At 42.3% G+C, this 16383-nt stretch overlaps 1 protein-coding gene across 2 annotated transcripts in view; it reads right to left on the reverse strand.

Moving 5' to 3' along the window:
* The window catches only part of rap1gds1 (RAP1, GTP-GDP dissociation stimulator 1), a 53391-nt gene that overhangs the window by 19859 nt on the left and 17149 nt on the right, over window positions 1-16383 (reverse strand). Inside the window, exons 4-6 of one of the 2 annotated variants that reach the window (XM_055900510.1) lie at window positions 10516-10641; window positions 6015-6161; window positions 398-526 (exon numbers count right to left, since the gene is read on the reverse strand). In XM_055900510.1, coding sequence (XP_055756485.1) covers window positions 398-526; window positions 6015-6161; window positions 10516-10641 — 402 coding nt within the window. The remainder of the gene's footprint in view (window positions 1-397; window positions 527-6014; window positions 6162-10515; window positions 10642-16383) is intronic. The other variant, XM_055900511.1, reaches the window with a different exon arrangement.

Raw genomic sequence — 16383 nt, forward strand, 5'->3', positions numbered from 1 at the left:
TGACTGGTCCAGTCTGTTTGGGATTCAGCGGAATCTTCCCCGTCTTTATTCATCATTATAACCATCGCAGAGTTAGCACCAGGCTAGCTAGCGAAGACAGATACTGGAATCAGTTCTGTCCCTGGTTGAAATATGACAAAAAATGTCAAGCAAGTCACCGTTCAACTTCCTACTAGGGTTGACAGTTTTGAATCATACGGCAAGATACAAAATATATGGTACTCTTGTTATCTATGCCGATATGGTATCTTGGATTACAAATCGATGGTAGGTTTATGCTCAAAATCCCAGACAGTATTGTAGAAAAACTGAACCGCAACCAGAATGGCAGATCAACAGTGTTCTGATGTGTGTACCCATAGAATTAGAATTCTACATCTATGGTAGGCATACTCACCGAGCTCGGCAAGGTTTCCGAAGGCAATGAGGCACATCTCTGTGAGGGCTGTGTTGTCAGAGTGGAGGCCCAGCAACTTCACCAGGGTGGGGATCACTCCCATGTTGATCAGCTGGGCCTGCAAGGAGTCTGGAGAGGACACAGGGGGAATAACAAAGGGAAGATATGAGCACTGCCATCTAGAGATTGGGAGTTGAAATTACAATAAGGCCAGTGGGGGGGGGGGTGGGGGGTCTGTCTGTCTGTCTGTCTGTCTGTCTGTCTGTCTGTGTTTAAAGGTGTAACAAGCCAAAAGGGAGGTATACAGGCAAAGGCAATTTCTAAAAAGGGAAAGGAGTTGCTGCAAACAAACAAATCTGCACAGTTGTTTTCTATTTGCATAATGTAGACTAGCTATATATTGTCATTAAGGTCCATGTCATGTACAGTATGTCAGAGAGCAGATGTGTTTCCCTGGGTATAGTGAGCTCTGGAAAACCAGCTAGAGGAGCTAGCGCCTGTAGAGGAGAGATAGGAGAAAGAGTGGGTTAAGTTGATTTTAAAAGATGACCGACACTGACAAACAAACAAGATGACAAAGGACGGATGGATGAAGAGAGAGGAAGGATGGTAAAGGGGTGGGGGGAGGAAGTAAAAAGGGACTAAAATGAATGAATAAGCACATTTTAAAGACAAAAATATATAGATAAAATGGTATAAGGAGAAAGGGAGGGAAAGCGAGTGAGTGAGGAAGGAAGTAACCAATTGATAAAAAGTTATCTTGAATTGAAGATGATTAATGATGATTAATGGTGAATTAACGAGGGTCCTCGCTGAAATACAAGCGAGGTTTGTTATTCTTTCAAAACATTAACCATAATCCACAGTACGCCTCGACACAACCCCAGGCCTACTGGAGGCGAGCGAACTCCAGAAACATAAACCAACTTGGGTCACAAAGTTATCATGACCCAAATCTACAAAAAAATAAATAACATTTACAAAATCTCGATTTCTATTTGTTAGGGAATGTCAAACAAGGCCTTGTAGAAATAATTGTCAATTTGCACAGCCGCTGTAAAAACCATTGGATGTGCGGACCTTCTATAAATATTAGTGAAGGTTGTATTAGCTGTGGTGACAGTTTACAAACAGCCAGCTGAAGGGAGCGGGTCGCTGGCGGCCGCAGAATCTCATTTGCATGGTGTAATTGCAAAATGCTCCGGCCCGCGATGCGCAGAGTGGATTAACTCCATTACTCTGACGCGCTAGATGCCGTAGCCCAGGGTAGAGGACAAGACTGTGGTCGCTCTCCTCTCTTTACAGTTCCAAGGACGTGTAGCGCATGTAGTAATTGTATGCACTATTATCAACTAGCCGATCAGTACTATTTTTGTTTGTCAGAATCAATTCGCGGGCCAGAAACAGGTCAGTTATTTGAAAATATATAGGACGATTATCATACTTTCTATCTAGTTTAAGATGTTCACGTGTGTTTGATTAGAACTCACATAAGTCAAACAGAACATTCACGATGTTCAAGTGTGTTTGATTAGAACTCACATATGTCAAAACAGAACATTCACAATGTTCAAGTTTGGACTGGGGTGTTTTTTGACCCAAAACAATAATTCCCCCCTCCAATGGGCTGGATTGAATGAACTCATGGGCAAGGCCATAGTTTGCCGACCCCTGGTCTAGAGGCTATAGGAAGTGTTTCCGTCCTGTTTTCTCAAGCATCCTTTCCATGGAGCGGCGAAAAATGGCCTTGTTCAAAGCTAAACAGATTAGTCCATAAATAACCATAATTGACTATAATTGAGAGAAAACATATCTGTGTGAGATATTTTAAATGGGATTTGACTTGAGGCTTTGCTGAGCCCCGTGAAGTGGTTTCATTTAGTGCCCTGATAGTGGTGCTTGGCGGCTGGGGATAAACGTTGGTGCCACCGGAAGTAGCACCGCTATAAAGCAGAAGACAGTGTAATCATCATGTAAATATAATTCTACCCATCACGGAGCATTGACTTGAATGGGGATGTCCGTTCTAATAAATATATTTCTACTGAGTAATCGCAGCACTGTTTAATGTCTGATGATTGGATCGCAGATCATTGGGTTAAGGAGAGAAAATCCACTTAGCTCCATGTTTAATTGTGGGAAAGAGAAATTTGACATCGAGAGCCTGAGGGGTACATTTTGAGCTGTCGCATGTGCCTCCCCTGAACGCCATGTTTTCGTAAGCATTTATTTTTCCTCCGTCTATTCTGGTGAGTGACCTTGGACTGGTCGGGGATCATACGGGAGAGGCGATAGATCGAAAAGTAATTACTGTTCCGCATCTTGCCGACGGAGGAGAAAAAAAACTTGGGCCATTAATTAATTATTTACAAGATTCAGAGAGCAGCAGTACGTGGTGGAACCTCAGGGGTGTAAACACTCGTGAGCATCCCTCTCTCTAAACCACTAACCAACCTTGGAAAGATTCATTAATGCAAACCTTAGCAAAACATTTTGCAACAGAGAGTGGTTTGCAATGAAAACGAGTTTCTAATTGGACAAATTCAGAGAGATCTCTCTCTGTTTCTGCCCATTTGCTTCCTAGTGAATACACTCCTGGTGAACCAACAGTCCAACCAAGACTACAACTCAACTTTCTATAGTCCAATTAGAAGAGGCTGAGGGTTCCATGGCAGTTACATTTTCTACTAACTTTAAAGGTGTTAGGGCTGTACATGTACAGTAACTTGCAAAAGAAAATGTTACATCATTATAACAAGACTAGTTACTTAGCTACCACAGTTAAAGCGTGCTAAACTGTGTTCATGTGAATAGTGAATCTATACATCCATCTATGCATAGTCACTTTAATAACTCTACCTACATCTACATACTACCTCAACTAACCGGTGTCCCCACACATTGTATCGGTACCCCTGTATATAGTCTCGCTATTGTTATTTTACTGCTGCTCTTTAATTACTTGTTACTTTTATCTCTTATTCTTATCCGTATCTTTTTGAAACTGCATCATTGGTTAGGGGCTCGTAAGTAAGCATTTCACTTTAAGGTCTACACCTGTTGTATTTGGCGCATGTGACTAATACAATTTGGCACCCTATTCTCTGGTGAAAAGAAGTGCACTAAACAGGGTGCCATTTTGGAAGAAGCCTAATTAAACTAGAAAAAGGGGTTTTGAAGGTTGACAGCAGAAGTGAACATTATTGATTACTCGGGACCTCGCACCTGGATAGACTATAAAGGCTCTGCAAGGAAGGTTGTGGGAGAATAGACAAATCTAATTACAAACCGGAGAGTGACGTGTAAGGGGGACAGAGAAATGGCTACAGCATAAGCTAAGGAGGGACACCCCCAACTACAAGACAAGCCGTCACTACTTTAAGAGGAAAATGACTAAGAGCTCAAGCAGGACACAACAGAAAGCAATGGACAGACCACTCTCCAAGGCACACATATGCTCTTGCACCGCTACCTCCTGTCACCATAGTGAGTAACGGCTGAGTAGCATAAACTTTGAACACTGGCTAACATATAGGCTAGAGTGACAATGACTTAAAGGTCCCATGCAGCTGTTTTGTATCTCAATATCAAATCATTTCTGGGTGACTGACCGTTAAATACCTTACTGTGATTGTTTTCAATTAAATGGTCAAAAACAAAAATTGCTTCTTAACAATGAGAAATTTCTCAAGCAAGAATTTTGCTAGGACTGGGAGTGGTCTGAGTGGGGAGGGGAAACTAGCTGTTATTAGCAGAGAGGTTTGGAACTCTTTCTTGTTGTTATATATCAATAAGACTCCACAACAAGGTGCGGAATGGATCAATTTGCATGGTGGGGGGCAAGAGGATCCTCAGCTCCACTAAAACCATAGACAACTGTGTGCCGTTTTAAAGCGATGTTAAATAAATGTTAACTATTTGGTTCTAATATCATCACCAATTGAAGAACATAGTCAGAACTACACATGTCCGATTATTCCATGCAAAACAGTTCACGGTCTTGTTCAGGGGCAGAACGACAGCTTTTTACCTTGTCAGCTCAGGGATTCGATCTAGCAACCTTTCGGTTACTGGCCCAACACCACTAGGCTACCTGCCGCCCCAAGGGTAGCTACACAATAACTCTAAATAATTGGCCACCATTAATTGGATATTTCAGTGATATAAAATAAAACTAGACGTGACAAGTATAAGTGGTTTAGGTAAATTTCCCATGCTTTGTGGGCTGTCTGTCAGTTAAAGAGCAGAGAGGCGCATTTGCCGATTTACTGTCATCTAATGATGTTTATTTTGCAAGCTACCTAGCGAAGTTAGTTAACACGATCCCCTTTTCAACATTATTTTTAAGAGTGTTTAATCACGATTGCTGCTGACAGACATGATAGAATACATTGATTGATGGACCACGTCAAACTGGCTAGCTAGCTAATAACAGATCATGTCAATATGGCTAGTTAACGAGCTAACTTTCAGTGGATAAACTAGATTGCTATATCCAAATAGTTTGATTTGCCATCTATAGTGGTGATGACAGTAGTCTGACTAATAACTTCCAGTACGAGGAGTGGCCGATGTCAAGCTCTTTCCAAAAGCCTAATCTCTGATGAGGCAATTTAAATGACACATTGTTTGCTTAGCTAGCTAGCTACATGCCAAATGGATAGGTTATGCTCACAAAATCGGAAAATACATGATCAACTGATGTTTACTGATCATAAAAAGCATGCAGTTACTTGCTGTACATCTCTGATGATAGAGCAAAAAATGTGCACAATTGTTTAGCATGAAATAATCGGAAATTTGTAGTTCTGACTATGCTCTTCAAGAGGTGATGAGATTACAAACAAATAGTTAACATTTAAAACGGCACATAGTGGTCAATGGTTTTAGTGGAGCTGGGAGTCTCCTTGCTCCTCAGGAGTCAAATCGAACGCTCTGCACCATATTGTAATGTTTTATTGATAATGACCTATTAACTAATTTACCGCCTGGTAATGTCACCAGGCAGGCCAAAACTCCAACCCACCAAAACAGCTGTTACACTAAAAGGGCATTAGCATAATTTTCCCTATTTGCCAGTACTATTCCAACCTCATAGTGTGTAAATGTATTTAAAAACAGCAAAAGATCATTTTTGACTGGGCCTTTAAGAACTGACTGGGCCTTTAAGAACTGACTTTGAAAGACAGTTCACTTCAAAATCAAAATTCGTCAGACATTTTCAGACCTCAATAGCAGTCGATATGAATCCATGCCCCCATGCCATCTAATGAGAAGATCCAGTTATATGAAAATATAGGCACAGTCTAATAGTTTGAAATTAGACTGTGCCCATGTTACCAACTGATTTGGATTTGAGGCATATAGCTGAATCAACCCAACAGATGGCGTGGGACGTGGACTCATCTCGCCAATAGACTACATAAATGTCTGAATTTTTTTAATAAAATCACACAAACGTTCATATTAAAGTGAACTATCACTTTAAGACTGGATAAAAGGTGTCAACATAACGTCTAGAACAGTCACCGACACTGCCAAAGTAGATTCATTCTTAAAAACGTTTACTCTGTTAAATTTGGTTAATGTAATTTACCCGGGGGGAGTTGGTCATTACCATTATCATTGCTATAGTTCATCAGCATGCCACAAAAGACAGTCAAGAGCTTCCCATTGTCCGGGTCAGTATTTTGGGACAGTGACTTTATGTGTCCAGCTACTATCTGAGCCCCTCCCGCCAGGTCAACTGCACTCCTGCCCTCATCTGCAAAACAAAGAGGTCAGGGGGAAATCAAAAAAGAAGAAAAATCACACAATCACAACAACCAACCTGGGGGGAAAAAAATATTTAAAAAAGGGAGAGAAAGTTAAGCAAGCAGTAAAAATAAATTAAAAAAATACACAAAACCACATAAGTAAATAACACATGCTATAGAAATACAGCCATAAATAATAATTATAATAATGAATAACAACGTGAAAAAGGAGAGGCAAAACAAAAAATTACTTGAGGCAGCTAACTAGAAATTAAATCGCACATAACCCAAGCTAATACCTGTTGCACATAGCTCGGAGACATGAAATTACATATTGTGCGTGTTTCAGTTTGTTTTGGTTAACCCACCCCAAACCTCAAAATGTATTGGTGCGCTTGTGGCTATCAGTCTGAAGTGCAGACAAATTTAGTGACAGTGCTGATGAAGCCAATTAGTGAAAAATAAATCCAAATGACCTTGAATGCTAATTGATTTTCATCACAGGTAGATGCTTCCAGATTCATGGTCAAATTCTAATACAGTGTGGTTATGAGTGGAAGAGACAACCGTACTACAGAAGTAATGGAGACAGGTTATGCATATGAGCATGACTGTGAACAGCAAACGTATGGTGGTTGATTGACTGAATCCCAGCTGGATTGAATAGAGAATAAGTCTGTTCGCTTTGTGCAATAAAAAAATCCTGCATCTTGGGAACTGAAGACCAGACAGCCTAGGGACCATGGGAATTGAAGTTGTCACACTCAGTGACTCCAGTCTGTTTTTATGAAATTGTTTTTAGCAGACGCCTCATTGAGTGGCCTTAATTAGCACCATATTACTACAGACCACAGTACCTTTTTAGGACACTGCTCTGCTCAACATAGCAATCTACTACAGCCATGCAAATATATGCTAAACCAAATTAAAAATGCAACAATTTCAAAGATTTTACTGAGTTCCAGTTCATATAAGGAAATCAGTCAATTGAAATAAATTCATTAGGCCCTAATCTATGGATTTTACATGACTGAGTCAATTGAAATAAATTCATTAGGACCTAATCTATGGATTTTACATGACTGGGCAGGGGTGCAGCCATGGGCAGGCCTGGGAGGGCATATACCTACCCACTTGGCAGCCAGGTCTATCCACTTGGCAGCCTGGCCTACCCAATCAGAATGAGTTTTCCACACAAAAGGGTTTTCTTACAGACAGAAATACTCCTCAGCACTGCCCCCCCCCCCCCCCCCCCCCCCCCACGTGGCCTGCGGTTGTGAGGCCGGTTGGACGTACTGTCAAATCCTCTAAAACGAAACATGGGACCAACACTTAACATGTTGGGTTTGGATTTTTGTTCAATATATGATTTTTTTTATTTTTTTACATGATTTTGGATACAATTAGCCTGTGTCATATTTATAGAACATCAAATGAACCTCACTAAAGGGTTAAAAATGTCGTCAACAATGTTAGTTGCGTCAAAAAAAAAAGGGGGGGGGTTAGTTGGTGCTCCTGAGGATAGGGGTTAAACTTTAAGGACATCACCTTTGCCTGCAGACACCACACGTACTGTAGACCAGGACTGCTTGATGTGCCAAGAGATAATGTAGCAAGATAGACCATAGACATAGGGAGGCCATGTGCTCTCATGGTAGCACCATCATGTGACAGTACGCTAATGTAAGACATAAAAGGCCAAAAAAAGTATATCTGAATTGTGTTAGCCGACACGGGAACATATCGACACATAGTAAAGTGTGTGCTTGATGATGGCAGACGAAATGGGGATACCTGGGACGTAGCTAGCAGAGGAAGTGTTACAGTATGGGCCTTGTCAGTATATTATTGTCTGCATTAGTTGTTTTAACACAGGAACATATTGACACATTATACAGTGTGTGCTTAATGATGGCGGACAAAATAAGAATGTCTGGAGCGCGCAGCTGCATAGCTTGCAGAGGAAGTGGTAGATGATGAGTCAAGAAAAGAAAAGAGGTGAGAGAGCGAAAGAGAGATAGGCAGGGAGGGGGAGGGAGAGAGTTGTAGGAGAAACGAAGCAGAGAAAGGAAGGGAGGGACTAAACAAATTGCATGGAATCTGGTAGCCATTGATGGACAAAATGCTGGTACTGTTTTTCTGCTACTAGGTCTGGAAGTTGTTTGAATGCACAACGATTGGCAGTTGAAGCGGTCAGTTTGTCTTGTGGTGATTACATTTTGAAAAAGGGCCAGTACCGAACAACTACAGACTCCTTCTAAACTGATTTCTTCAGTGGTGCCCCCGTTAAGAGTTGAAAACAGCTGCAGCTCCGACTGAAACACACGTTTCTGCCACTATGCTCTTGCACTCTTTATGATCCTATCAAACCATAGACGTCTCACCTTTCAGTGATGGGAGAAACAATGCAACAGAAACAATAGCTGCCATTAAGGCCTCAACGCAACACATTTTCCCCTTAAATGTATTCACGACAAGGCTTGATTAATTAACCTAAATCTTTATTCTAGTTACTTTTTTGATGCGACGGCCGCATTGTCTCCAACGAGGTCTGGAGGGTCCAACTGAAATTTGGTTATATTTCCTCGCCGTCAAGATGTAAAAAAAAAAAATTGTCCTCTATCCATAGTTGTTTGAATTTGATGCTCCGTGACTGTCTAGCTTTCATTTTGGTGATTATTTAACGAGCTGGACACGGTCAAAAAAACTACACTGCTCAAAAAAATAAAGGGAACACTTAAACAACACAATGTAACTCCAAGTCAATCACACTTCTGTGAAATCAAACTGTCCACTTAGGAAGCAACACTGATTGACAATAAATTTCACATGCTGTTGTGCAAATGGAATAGACCAAAGGTGGAAATTATAGGCAATTAGCAAGACACCCCCAAAAAAGGAGTGATTCTGCAGGTGGTGACCACAGACCACTTCTCAGTTCCTATGCTTCCTGGCTGATGTTTTGGTCACTTTTGAAATCTGGCGGTGCTCTCACTCTAGTGGTAGCATGAGACGGAGTCTACAACCCACACAAGTGGCTCAGGTAGTGCAGTTCATCCAGGATGGCACATCAATGCGAGCTGTGGCAAAAAGGTTTGCTGTGTCTGTCAGCGTAGTGTCCAGAGCATGCAGGCGCTACCAGGAGACAGGCCAGTACATCAGGAGACGTGGAGGAGGCCGTAGGAGGGCAACAACCCAGCAGCAGGACCGCTACCTCCGCCTTTGTGCAAGGAGGTGCACTGCCAGAGCCCTGCAAAATGACCTCCAGCAGGCCACAAATGTGCATGTGTCTGCTCAAACGGTCAGAAACAGACTCCATGAGGGTGGTATGAGGGCCCGACGTCCACAGACGCCGTGAAATTTATTGTCAATCAGTGTTGCTTCCTAGTGGACAGTTTGATTTCACAGAAGTGTGATTGACTTGGAGTTACATTGTGTTGTTTAAGTGCTCCCTTTATTTTTTTGAGCAGTGTATATGAATGTAGGTCCATTATAATTTCTACACTTCCCGTAACCCAAAAATGTGTTTTACTCAAACCAGAAAGAACACCCTTACGGGCCGGACCTGTATGTTTGACACCCGTTCTAGAGGCATTGGGGGAAGTGATTGTAAGCAGTTTTATCTTTGTGTGACGGACACCCTCACCTTCAAAGTCTGTCTGGGGAAAGAAGTGCTGCTCTCAGCAGGAACTCAGGGCTGACTAGTTCCCCAGACTGACAGGGGATGGGCAGTCACCCTGGCGCCTATTAAAATGGACAGAACAGAATACCTGAATAGTGTTATATTGGAGCTGCTTAGCGAAGCTTTTGCTACTCAGATGAAAAATTATGGATTTCACATTGACTTTCGGGTAGAACCATGGAATACTATAGTCATCTCACAGTAGAGAGCCAGTATTTTCAGATACTTTTGGCCCTTTATGGCCAGAGTATTCCAAATTATCACCAGAGTATTTCCCACTTGTGAAACAGGCTAGTCTATATCCCATTATGATGACCTAAGACTAAACCGATTTTCAACATATCAATGCCATACAAAAGAGCAGATATTGCTAATAGCCGGTTCGGATTCTACTGACACCAGTATTCCCCAAGATGTAAGCAGTATTCCCCAAGATGCACCTCCTCAGGGAGAGCAGAAGGGGGGACAGTTGTCAAGTAAAGGCACTTCAATACTTCCTCTACAATTACACCTAGGCAAGATAACCCCCCTCCTAATAAAGTGACCTCCCCATGTAAAAAAAAATTATATAATAATTTTTTTGTGAAAATGTTGATGGTGGAACCCATTGACACCGATCCCGGGTCCTTTTCCACCCGGTGAGAAAAGTGTAAGGGAAACCTATGACAGGGTGTACTTACGGCTGTCGTAGCAGATGTTGCCTAGGGCACGGCCTGTCTGCAGCAGCACCTCGTGGTCCTTGGAGTGGAGCAGCTGCACAAGGGGAGGGATGAGGCCCGCCTCCACACAGGGGCTACGCATGAACTCTGGAGGGGAGACGAAGCACAGGCAGGAATAGCAGTTAAGCTTGAGAGTGAAGTTTCCCCTAGGTACAGATCTAGGATCTGCTTCCCTTCCTCACAATCCTAACCACAATCCTAATCTTAAAGGGATACTTCAGGATTTTGTCAATGAGGCCCTTTATCTACTTTCCCAGAGTCAGATGAACTTGTGGATAGCACTTTTATGGCTCTGTGTGCAGTTTGAAGGAAGCTGCTAACTAGCGCTAGTGCAATTGCTAATGTGACGACCCTGCCACTCTGTCTGCCGAATTCTTTCTCATTGCTCTTGATTTCCTTATTAGGATGTCGGTGGGCGGAGCCAGGAGGATCGTCAGCGAAATGGGACACACCTGGGTTCGGGTATGTCCTGGCGATAAATACACCTTCCCATTCATTAATGAGACTCTCGCCATGCAGACACACTGTTGGATTTTGGCTGTGGCATTTTGTGTCTGTTTTGGCCCCTCATTATCACATCAATGTATGCAACCACTCACTTACACCATTGTTACTTGTTTATAGGTTACTTTAGTTAATAAATATATTTTGTTATTCCTTGAGCTCCACGTTGTCTCCTTTTTTAGGAGCCTGTTTGTGACAAGTGGGGGCTCATCTGGGATTATAAGGTTGGTTCCTAGACATTTTGGTGGATATTTTGTTGCATTATGATGGGTGCTATTTGGGATGCACTTTGGTTGGTATTCACTGCAAAGTCTTATAGGTGTGCGGTATAGTGCCTTGTTTATATTTTGTAACAGTTTTTTTTTTTTTTTGCGCTGCTTAGTAGGCCCAGTGTTGGTTGCCTTTGTTTTTTTGGTAAACTTACCACTGCGGTGGATAGAGTAACATTGGTTAGTTTCCAGGTCCCTGCCCAGATTGGAAACTCTTGCTCTACTTGCTGTTGGGACATCGGTCTGAGGTGAGTACAATCTGCTGTGTACTTCAGTGGGAGATTTGGGCAGGGTAGTGCCATTTGCTACCCGGAGCTATAGCCTGTCTTTTCCCCTGTTAGGCTTAGCGACGTGTTCCACTTTGGAATACGTTGGGCATGGTTATTTTGTTTGTTATTTTTGTGTGGTGTCTGTGGACTGAGCAGTGGTCTCGTGGGCACATCCTTGGCTTGGGGGGAATCAGCCAGTGAGCTGGGGTGTTTTTCCAAGCCAGTGGGATTTTCCATGACAACGGGCTACAGTGCATAATTACCCACTGTGAATCTGCACGAAGACTAGGGTGGAGTTATTGTAGGATTTGGGGGAAGTTCCTTATATCTGATCTCTCTCCTGTGGTGCCCAGTGTGATTGGTGCTTCTCTTGTTGTGGTCTGGTGTGTTCAGCAGAGGGGAAGAGTGAGATTATTTTTAGTAGTGACTGATGTGTAATGTACACTAGTTCATACATGTTCCATCAGAGGAACTGTTAGAATGATGTACTAAAGAACAGCTGTTGAAGATCGCTGATCACGACCAGGTTGAAATTAGTGATAAACGTCTTCAATTCTGTTAGGTTGATATTGAATTCCAATCTGATGGAGTGTGGTATACTAGAAGTTAATGGCCGCTCCGATCTTACTAGGGCTAATGGCCGCTCTGTTAGCCCTAGTAGTCTGTCTTTTGAACAACAGAAAGAACTGCTTTTGTTACAACTAGGGCATGAGCAAGCTAAACTAGAGCATGAGTGGATTTGGGAGTGGGCGTTAACACGATCATGCTCGAGTTTAACTTGTTTTAAGTATGAAAAGCAATTGGAATTTAAACAGAATTTGGAGAGTGCAAAAATCAAGCTGCAACAAGGGTGGCTAGAGTTGGTTAGGGAAGGAAAGCTCTCTGGAGTTTGCTCTGGGAAAGTGACCCAGATTTACCTACTGTAGGGGTCGCTCCTCTCTCGGTCAAGTCCCAGACACATCTGTTGCCAAAATGTAATGAGAAGGACCCTGAGATGCTCTTTTCATTGCTTGAGCGTGTTGCTGACGCTAGGAGTTGGCTTGATTCTGATAGCACTTTAATGTTAGTGTTGACTGGTAAAGCGCAGGAAGCATATTTAGCTCTTAGTGTAGCGGACAGTGTCAGCTCTACTAAGGTTAAAATGGCTGTTACAGATTTACGAATTGGTTCCTGATGCTTACCGCCAACGATTTAGAACTTTAAAAAAGGCTGATACAGACTCATGTTGAGTTTGCGTGAGTTATCTTCAGTTTAATTGCTGGTGTACCGCTTCTGCGGTTATGACTTTCCATGAGCTGTGTGATCTGATCATGCTAGAGCAATTTAAGGATACAATCCCTGATCGTTTAGCCACGTACATGAACGAAAAGTGAAGACTGTCTCTGAAGCTGCGGTTTTGGCAGATGCGTATGTTTTGACTCAGAAAAGTGTCTTTGCAGGGCCCCATATTCGGAGTGAGTGGGGACGTTTGGCGAGATTTGGTGCCCGCCCACTAGTTTATGGGCAGAGTTTCATCGAATGTTGAGCCTAGCTCCCGTGGTAAAGCTGACTTTAGTCAAGAGTAACTACTGTCATGGTTCAGGTCATTGGAAAAACGAATGTCCTGTTCTCGGGGCTAAGGGTAAATTCAGTACTCGCGCTAACGTTAAACCTAAGCCTACGGCATTAGCAGTGCCTGTCCCACATTTGTTCAGTCGTGTCACTCTGTTTCATGCCCAGGGGCATGTGAAAGTCCCAACTGACCCAGATTGTTTACCTTTCGTCACTTGGCTGGTGAGCGTGTATGGCCTGTCGTGTCCATCTCTAGTGGGTTCCTCTAAACCGTTACTTGTAGGGATTCCCGATGAGAGCTCACAGTTTCCCAGAGGTGTTCTGAGCGTTGCATTCCATGAGCTGTGGTGACCTGGTCACTGCACCGGCTAATGACGATATTACAAAGAAATCTGTCAATACTTACCCTGTTATTCTGGTTTCTGTGCCCTGCTCTGATCTAATCAAGGAGCCACGGGCTGACCCCACATTAGAAGAGTCACGTGACGGGCCACTGTTTATTTTGCTGTCCTGTTCTGTCACTCCTGTCTGTTCCCTTCTGTTCTCGTTATCGTTCCTCTTAAAGGTTGCTTTGCGCAAAGGTTGCTGAGGTCTGGGGAGGACGAGGTGGGCTGGGGCAGTATTGTGTTTGGTTGGTGTGGTGTTCCAGGGTCATTGGTGGTCCCCGGTTTTATGGGAAGGTGTGTGTGTGTGTGTGTGTGTGACGACCCTCTCACTCTGTCTGCCGGATTCTCTTTGATCTCGTTTTCCTCATTAGGGTGTCGGTGGGCGGAGCCGTCGTCAGCAAAATGTGACACAACTGGGCCCGGGTGTGTCCTGGGGATAAATGCACCTTTTCCCCCATTCATTGAGGAGTCTCCACACAGACACTGTTGGATTTTGATTGTTGCATTTTGTAGCTGTTTGTTTGCTTTGACCCCTCAACACCCCTCATTATCATATCAATCTACGCAAGCACTCACTTACAATACACTATTGTTACTTGTTTATAGTTTACTTTAGTTAATAAATATATTTGTTATTCCTTGATCTTCACGTTGTCTTTTTTTGACGGGCTACGAGCCGGTTCGGGACACTAACTAGCGTTACCCAGAGACTTTCAGTCATTGCGCTCTCTTCTGCATGCTAGCCGATACAATAGACTTCCAGTCATCACCCTAACGCTAATTAGCATTGGCTTGTGCAACTGCCCTCCAACATCCTTACATTCTGGACACAGACATAAATGGTTTCCATTTTGGCCTCATTGCCAAAATCCACAAAATGACCCATGATCAGTGTCTAGGTGAAACTTCCCCCTCCTACCACTCCGAATGGACCATAAAGAAAGACGGTGCCGTGCGGTCTCGATTAAAGATGCGGTCCGGGATCCTAAGTACTTAAATATTGTACATACAAACTGCCAAAAAAGAAGAAAAAAAACTCCAGGGACTCGTTTTGCCTTGAGCACTACTTTCAAAACTACTGACTGAAATTATACAAAACCTCAAGCAACAATATGAAGCTGTAATCAGAAGTTTAAACAAAGCATTTCCATGCCCTTGTTTCGGTGGGTAGGGGCTTCAGAAATGTAACCACTCAAATTCATAGCTATGGATGCAATGACTGACCATCCATCATAACACTACCAACACAGTATGGTAACCTAACACCATCACACTATCCAGGGATTTTCTTGGGATGCCTTTGACACATTTTCAGGATTGAAAATCGCTTTCAATGTGAACTTAAACTAGATACAAAGTACGTAGAAAAGAGGTCCATATTTTATTTGAAAACAATCACAAATAAAAAGCTAGACAGTAAGGTAGATTGTTTGATCCAAACAAAGCATTAGCCATGGCGAAATGCATAGAATTGCAGGAAATTTGCTATAAAACAGCAACATATTCTCAGCTCCATGGAGAAAATTGGCATGAAGGTAGCCAATGCTAACTAGTGTTTGCACAATATACCCATAGACTTCGTCACTGCACGCAGAGACCTAAAAATGTTATCCAAAAGTTGACCCGACTCTGTAAGTAGATAAAGGACCTCATTGCCAAGATGTGGGCCTCTAATATTCTCTCTACAATCCAGCCACGCCCACCACCTAAACCCCCTTTTAATCTGGAAAAAAACCTTGATCAAAAGCAACAGACAAAGGATGTGACGGGCTCGTAATGCTGAAAGGACAGTGACCGTAATACTAGTGCACGTCATATAGGACAGGGCACTTTTTGTAAAACACACAGGCTGATAAAGACCGTTACACACAGCATGAGGATGAAGAATGAGCAACCCATTCACTCTGACATAAGCCCTAATCATAAGAATACATTTTTTTAAAACAGCCTATGCACAACTATTACTTCCCCTTGCAAACATCTGGATCATTTTTAGCACAAAGTAACTAGTGATCTAAAGTTTAAATGAAACAATGTTCCACATGCATAACGGATCATTTGAGATATCGCTAACAGCAATAAAAATGTAGTTCCACTCACCTGATGATTGATTTGATTTTATTAGGATCCCTGAGTCCTTAAACATTCAAATACAATCACATTTTCACCAGATAGATTATTCTAACAGTCCAGCACAACTTTCCTATGCATTGTTTGAATTTATATATTGAAAGGTTTCTGGTTCGCTCAGATAAAGAAATGTAATAATTTATTGCTCTAAATCAAATTGTTATTTTGCCTATTTCTCTTTTCTGTCTAGATAACACAGATGGTGGACAATCTATTCCTATTATTTACTGACTGTTTCTTACCAACTGAATACTGTTGCGTAGAGAGTTTGGCTGTTTCAAACGGTGTAAATTATGAAATAAAATCAGCATGTTTTTTTTATTATCTTGTTGATTGATAATAAACCAAGAGCACTGAGCATGACTACAACAAAAATAAATCATATCTCGACCTCCACAATCCTTGCTGCTTTGTTCTGTGCATTCTGCAGCCTCCTAATTTCAAAATATTTAGCTATCTTTCTGATCATGCATGCAGTTACATTTTTTTAAATATATATATATACACATACTTAGTTATTAGAGACGACCATGATAAGCAGGTGTCTAGCTGCACTCCTAGTAGTTTGGTTTCTGCCACTTCCTCAATTTGTACTCCTCCCATACTTAATTGTATCCCATGCTATGTTGACCTTTTCCTGGTGGAACAGACCAACTTAACTTTTCTTGGCGTTTAAAACAAATTTGTTCCCGCAAACCCACTCCCTGATATTTTCCAAAT

The sequence above is a fragment of the Salvelinus fontinalis genome, chromosome 36, assembly GCF_029448725.1.
Source record: "Salvelinus fontinalis isolate EN_2023a chromosome 36, ASM2944872v1, whole genome shotgun sequence".
NCBI lineage: Eukaryota > Metazoa > Chordata > Actinopteri > Salmoniformes > Salmonidae > Salvelinus > Salvelinus fontinalis.